The sequence below is a fragment of the Tachysurus fulvidraco genome, chromosome 15 (genome assembly GCF_022655615.1).
Source record: "Tachysurus fulvidraco isolate hzauxx_2018 chromosome 15, HZAU_PFXX_2.0, whole genome shotgun sequence".
In the NCBI taxonomy this organism is placed as follows: Eukaryota; Metazoa; Chordata; class Actinopteri; order Siluriformes; family Bagridae; genus Tachysurus; species Tachysurus fulvidraco.
The window spans coordinates 22,316,468-22,322,737 of record NC_062532.1 but is presented as its reverse complement, the minus strand read 5'-3'; the positions used below and the strand labels follow the sequence as shown (position 1 = coordinate 22,322,737).

The window sequence follows — 6,270 nt, the reverse complement described above, 5'->3', positions numbered from 1 at the left end:
TTAACCCATCCAAAGTGCACACACACAGCAGTGAACACACACACACACCGTGAACACAAACACACACCATGAACACAAACCTGGAGCAGTGGGCAGCCATTTATGCTGCGGCACCCGGGGAGAAGTTGAGGGGGGTTTTGGTGCCTTGCTCAAGGGCACCTCAGTCGTGGTATTGCCGGCTCGAGACTCGAACTCACAACCTTAGGGATAGGAGTCAAACTCTTTAACCATCAGGCCATGACTTCAACAAAGAATTTTCCCATCTCTCTCTCTCTCTCTCTCTCTCTCTCTCTGTATATATATATATATATATATATATATATATATATATATATATATATATATATATATATATATATATATATATATATATCATGCTGTACATATGCTACATGTTTATCTGCACTTGTCTATTTGCACAATTGCTGCTCTTTACACTTCTGGTTGATTATAAACTATCTATCTATCTATCTATCTATCTATCTATCTATCTATCTATCTATCTATCTATCTATCTATCTATCTATCTATCTATCTATCTATCTATCTATCTATCTATCTATCTATCTATCTATCTATCTATCTATCTATCTATCTATCTATCTATGAAGACTGGACCAGCAGGTGGCGCTAATCCACTCGCTCGTCTCCAGTTGGCTTTAAGCGGAACTACGTCAGGTTCCTGTGGTGTCGAGGGTCACGCGCGCTTTGCCTACTTCCTTTCTTGTTACCGTCGGCATCTGAGAGCCATCAGTAAGTGTTTCATCGCTTCATAATCCGCTTCCATCTGCGAATAAATCCGCACTTGTGCTCAATCCGGTGTGTGATTTAACAATTAAACGTGTTAAACATCCGCTCCGGGTGATTATTGTGTAAATCTGTGTGTATTTAGTAACAGAAAGTGTTTAAGAGTCTGAAGCTGAATGTCTGAGACAAACATGGCGCTGCTTTGGGTTCCAGCGTCACCGGGTGTCACTTTAACGGTGTTTCTGCGTTATTACTAATCACTAAGTGTTCATATGTTACAGTAATGATGACATTTATTCCACACACACAGCTCCTGTGTGGTGTTGTGTTTGTTAGCATTCTAGCTAACGCTTGTGTAGCGCGTGCGCCTTGTTTTGCGCTCGTGCACGGTAAACATTTAGCGTGTATTAAATAACACGTGTCCTGCTAATAACGTAGCAGGAGGAATAAACGTGTGCGTGTAAAACGGCACACGTGTAGGTGTGTATACACGTCAGTGCACGACTTATGATGTAGTAATATGTTGAAGGAGAGTCCTGGGTTGTTTGTTATTATTATTTATTAATATTAATCTTTTATTTTTTCAGTCATGGGCAAATTCATGAAACCTGGGAAGGTGGTGATGGTTCTGGCTGGACGTTACGCCGGACGCAAAGCCGTCATCGTAAAGGTGTGTATCTGTGTCTGATTGCTGTATTCTGATTGGTCAGGTTTAATAAGTTATTCTAACGTTACTGTTTCTATAGTAACAGCTCCTTCACAAGGATTCACCTTTACAATCAGAACATGGCTTTTATTACCGACGTCTACGGTATTTAAGTGTCTAAAGCGTATATATTGTATCTAAGGTGCTTTTTACACCTGGTCACTTCCTGCGTTTTCTGTGATCAGATAGCCATCCGATGGTTAAAAAGACAAGTTCTAAATTTCCTCAAACGTTTTGGAGACGGATGTAAATCCCATGGTACAAACCCCTTCAGGAGTTGGTCTGGGACGCGTTTCAGATGAAACTGGACAGGTGTAAATGAATGTGGTTGTTCGAGCCACATACGTCAGTGCTATACTTCCCCCAGACGGAAGTACGTCATTCGCAGGTGATCTTTCACCCAGGTGTCTCATTGTGTCTCAGGGCCTTTTTACACCTGGTCACTTCATGTGTTGTCTCTGATCCGATAGCTGTCTGATCTGTTAAAACTGTTCCATTTACAGTACGTTAGGCCACATAAACGCGTCTCGGTGAATCTGATATCGATCCGATCTTTTTACTCCCCCCCAAAATGCCAATATTTGACCTCAATTCCGGGGTAATTGAAACAGAACACACTTTAATGTCTGCGGTTTTCAGAATGCGATTGAAAAGAAGACGTAAAAGCCGGTTACGACGTTTGTTACAAAAAACAGCGTTTACTGTTTGCTGCGTTTTCGCTGGCGGCAGCAGCGTGTTTTAAGCCCCGACAAGATGCCTGGGTGAAAGTTCACTTGAAAATGACGTACTTCCGTTTGGGAGGAGTTTAGCGCTGACGTATGTGGCTCGAACAACCACATTCATTTACACCTGTCCAGTTTCATCTGAAACACGTCCCAGACCACCTCCTGAAGGGGTTTGTACCATCGGGTTTATATCCGTCTCCAAAACGTTTCGGAGGGCATTTAGACCTGGTCTTTTTACCATGGGGTAGATATCGGTTCACAGAAAACACAGGAAGTGACCAGGTGTAAAAAGCCCCTTAGATCCTCCTCTTCTACTCATTTCATCATTCCCTCTGTTCATCTCGTAACTATGGGGAATAGAGCTTTGTTACTCTGCACCTCAGCTCTGGAACTCGCTTCCATCTGAACTCCGTAATATTGATTCTCTTTCGTTATTAAAATCTCAACTCAAAACCCATCTGTTTAGTTTATTCTACATCATAATCTGTACTACTGATCCAAATTGTATCCCTATATAACTGTCTGATCTTAATTGCTTTTGTACGGTGACTTTGAGTGTTCAGAAAGGCACCTTTTTTTAAATAAGATGTATTAATAAAGTGTATATATCATGCCTGAGCGAGTCTAATCACAGATAAGGAGAATAATCTTAATTCTACTTGGTTTTAAATGATTGCGTGTATATATTTTTTTAAGAATATAGACGACGGCACAGCCGACCGCCCTTACAGCCACGCCCTGGTCTCTGGAATCGACCGTTATCCCCGCAAAGTCACTGCCACCATGGGCAAGAAGAAGGTGGCCAAGAGATCCAAGATCAAAGCTTTCGTTAAGGTGTTCAACTACAACCACCTGATGCCAACCAGGTATGTGAAGATATGCAGTTTCATCTGCTTCAGGTCCACCTGCAGTATTCCTTCTGCACCACACTACACCACCCACTTCCTCAGCTGTTAATAGCGCTCGTGTGATTTGGTTGCTGCTTTATATGCTTTAGACGCAGACCTAAAATCTAAGATCTTCAGATCAATGCCCCTTTTCCACCAGAAAGAACCGAGTGCTGGTTCAGAGCTGGTGCTGGTTCAAAGTTGGTCTCACTGGTGAACCTACTAAGAACCGGTTTGCCTTTCCATCGGTTAGAGCGCCGTCACAGAGCCGAGTCTGACGTCACTGTATACGTGTCCTGTTACACGGCAACGTTAGCGCAGCAGCGACAAACGCAATGTTGGATGTTGTTTTACTGTTAATGCTCATGGCTTTGTGAATCTACATTAATAACCAAACGCGGCGAATCCAACGTGTACGTGCAGCTCCATGTAATCTGTATAATCGGAGGTTGTGATCGAGAAAGTACATAACATTATTTTATCATTAACACAGAAAAGCCTTAGCATGTAGCTACCTACTATCATGTGTGCTGATAACTGATCATATCATATGGTAAAGTAAATGTGTATTAAACATCAGTATACTTAAGGAACATTATCAAAGGTAATCCTAATGGTAACCCCGCCCACAGCCCCTAAAGCAAGTGGTTCTTAAGTCTAGACCAGAAACGTTTTGGTGCTACTTAAGAACCACATTTCCTGGTTCAGAGCCGGTGCTTTGGCTGTCGAAAAAGAAAGAACTGGTTCTAAATTGGGCTCCGAACCTGCACTCAAACTGCCTCCGGGGGAAAAGGGGCATAAATGGATTATCAGTATAGCGCTACAGGTTGGATTATCAGTACAGCACTACAAAAATGGATCAGCACAGCACTACAGGTTGTCACCGAAGATTTGTAAAGTGTTAACGATGAAAGATGGATGCTATGTTTTTATTTTCTTAACCGCTGAACGTTGTCTCTGATGTGGCTTTGTGATAGAGCTGTATGTTATGTGGCTTTGTGATAGAGCTGTATGTTATGTGGCTTTGTGATAGAGCTGTATGTTCAGAATTGTTTGGTGGTTGCTTTGAGTAATCTAATAACATGTTGGACTACATTTAAACTTCAATAGCGTCGTTTTACTTGTTACAGTATACAGTAATTATGCAGAATAGTGCGGTTGGGAACGAGCACAGAGACGAACACGTAGGTTGTAGATTTGGTTTAAAATGAACAGGGTATGGAGGGTCAGGTGAAACGACTGTGTGTTCTGTGAAACGATGACGTGTGCCGTGACACAGCTGAGTGATTCAGACCAACCAGACAGGAGGCACTCAGATGATGTTTGTTTGTCTTTACAGCTAGCATAATATTCACAGTTGGGCAAAATCAGAACATTAAGGCGTTCGTTCATTATCCTGTAACAATCCAATAATCTTTAATCACATGTAGTACAGGGAAGTTGTGGCCTAATGGTTAGAGAGTTTAACTCCTAACCCTAAGGTTGTGGGTTCGAGTCTCGGGCCGGCAATTCTACGACTGAGGTACCCTGCAGCAAGGCACCGAATCCCCCCAACTGCTCCCCGGGTGCCGCAGCATAAATGGCTGCCCACTTCTCTGGGTGTGTGTTCACTGCTGTGTGTGTTTTCGCGGTGTGTGTGTGTGCATTTTGGATGGATTAAATGCGGAGAATGAATTCTGAGTATGGGTCATCGTACTTAGCCGAGTGTCACGTCACTTAATTTACAGGTCGAACAGTTTTGTACTGAAATCCAGTCCGTGTCTTGAATCTCTCAAACTTAAAGAGTAAAAAAACTGTTTTATTGTTTAATTATAGGCACATGGTTATTCAGTGACTGCATTCATTTGCATGTAGTTGCAATATATAATTTGCCTGATTTCTTTATATATACTGTTATTGTTTTTGGTTTAAAGACGTGTCTCTTGCATGTCGATCTTCGTGTGATTTGGAAACATTTCACGAGTTACAAAGCGATTGTAGATAATTGTGATTCAAAAGAAAACGAGGATATTTATAGATATTGTCTGGAAGCGATGGTAAATGTCCTCGGAGCTCCGTTAGGGACGATCGATTGGTGTTTTGAGTGTGATGTCTCCATGCGTCTGCTCTTTTTTACCTGTTTTAATATCCTACTGTCTGACTTCTGAGCAGACCAACAAATCATCAATGACTTTGTAACGCAGCTGGAAAACAAAGCATGCATAAGACTAACATTACACCGGAGCCCAGATAGAGAGTCTCAGTAGATTTATGCAGTAATGTTCGTCTCTGTTCTGTATGGAGGAAAACATTAAGGAATAAAATGAGGTACAAAATCTCTGACGATGTATAACCTGAAAAAAATGTAGTTCGATGACGCTGAAATAATCGTAACGTCGGTGTGTATGTCGGCATTTTAGGGTGGAGCTAAACATCAAACGCCTGCAGTTTACTTACACTGTCACTTTGGCAAAGGAAAAAAAATGGAACAGAGAAGACGCTCGTGAAAGTAACTGAACCGAATCTTATCGATTTGGACCTGAATCGTTTCGGCTCTGTAGTGAATCGAAGTGTATCCAAAATGCGTTGTATGCTACATGTCGAGATTCACGCCTTATTAATATCCGTGTTCACACAAGGAATCGTTTACATCCAGAATGTATTCACATTTCATCTGCTTTCTTTAAAAAGGTTAAAAATCTGATTTCTGGACTTTTCCTAGGTACTCGGTTGACATTCCTCTGGACAAAACTGTCGTCAACAAGGACGTGTTCAGGGATCCTGCTCTGAAACGCAAAGCCAGGAGGGAAGCCAAGGTCAAGTTTGAGGAGAGGTATGTTTTATTTCTGCTCCTGCTTTATAATACATGAAGTATAATACGTTTGCTACAGTGACTGACGTCTGTTTTTGTCTCTCTCCCCCCAGATACAAGACCGGCAAGAACAAATGGTTCTTCCAGAAGCTCCGATTCTAGACATTCAATGGTTTCTCCAATAAAGTTGTAAAAATCTGTTTCTGTATTTTCTCTGTTGTTATTTCATGATTAGGAGACAATCAGGACATCCAGATTTCTAGGATATTATTCTGGTACACATTGTTCTGTACGCTGTAGTGTAGAACAGAAGGGAGGAGAAAAGCCTCCACGATCAGCTCCTCCTGCTACAGTCCACACTGGCAACTAATTATTTATTTTTATTTGGTGACACATGGTTCATTTCTCAAAGAT

At 41.7% G+C, this 6,270-nt stretch overlaps 1 protein-coding gene across 1 annotated transcript; it reads left to right on the top strand.

Moving 5' to 3' along the window:
- The first annotated feature begins 675 nt into the window (after positions 1-675).
- rpl27 (ribosomal protein L27) lies at positions 676-6,056 on the top strand. The gene is made up of 5 exons (XM_027179356.2): positions 676-753; positions 1,335-1,417; positions 2,875-3,044; positions 5,767-5,877; positions 5,970-6,056. Exons 2-5 carry the CDS (start codon positions 1,337-1,339, stop codon positions 6,016-6,018), a joined length of 411 nt encoding a protein of 136 aa, XP_027035157.1. The 5' UTR covers positions 676-753; positions 1,335-1,336; the 3' UTR covers positions 6,019-6,056.
- Positions 6,057-6,270: the final 214 nt, after the last annotated feature.

Bases quoted from the DNA above. Each gene is read 5' to 3' on its own strand.
- rpl27 (XM_027179356.2), top strand. From the start codon at position 1,337: ATGGGCAAATTCATGAAACCTGGGAAGGTGGTGATGGTTCTGGCTGGA. The intron at 1,418-2,874 runs GTGTGTATCTGT...TATTTTTTTAAG, and splicing joins GCAAAGCCGTCATCGTAAAG to AATATAGACGACGGCACAGC. The intron at 5,878-5,969 runs GTATGTTTTATT...CTCTCCCCCCAG, and splicing joins AAGGTCAAGTTTGAGGAGAG to ATACAAGACCGGCAAGAACA.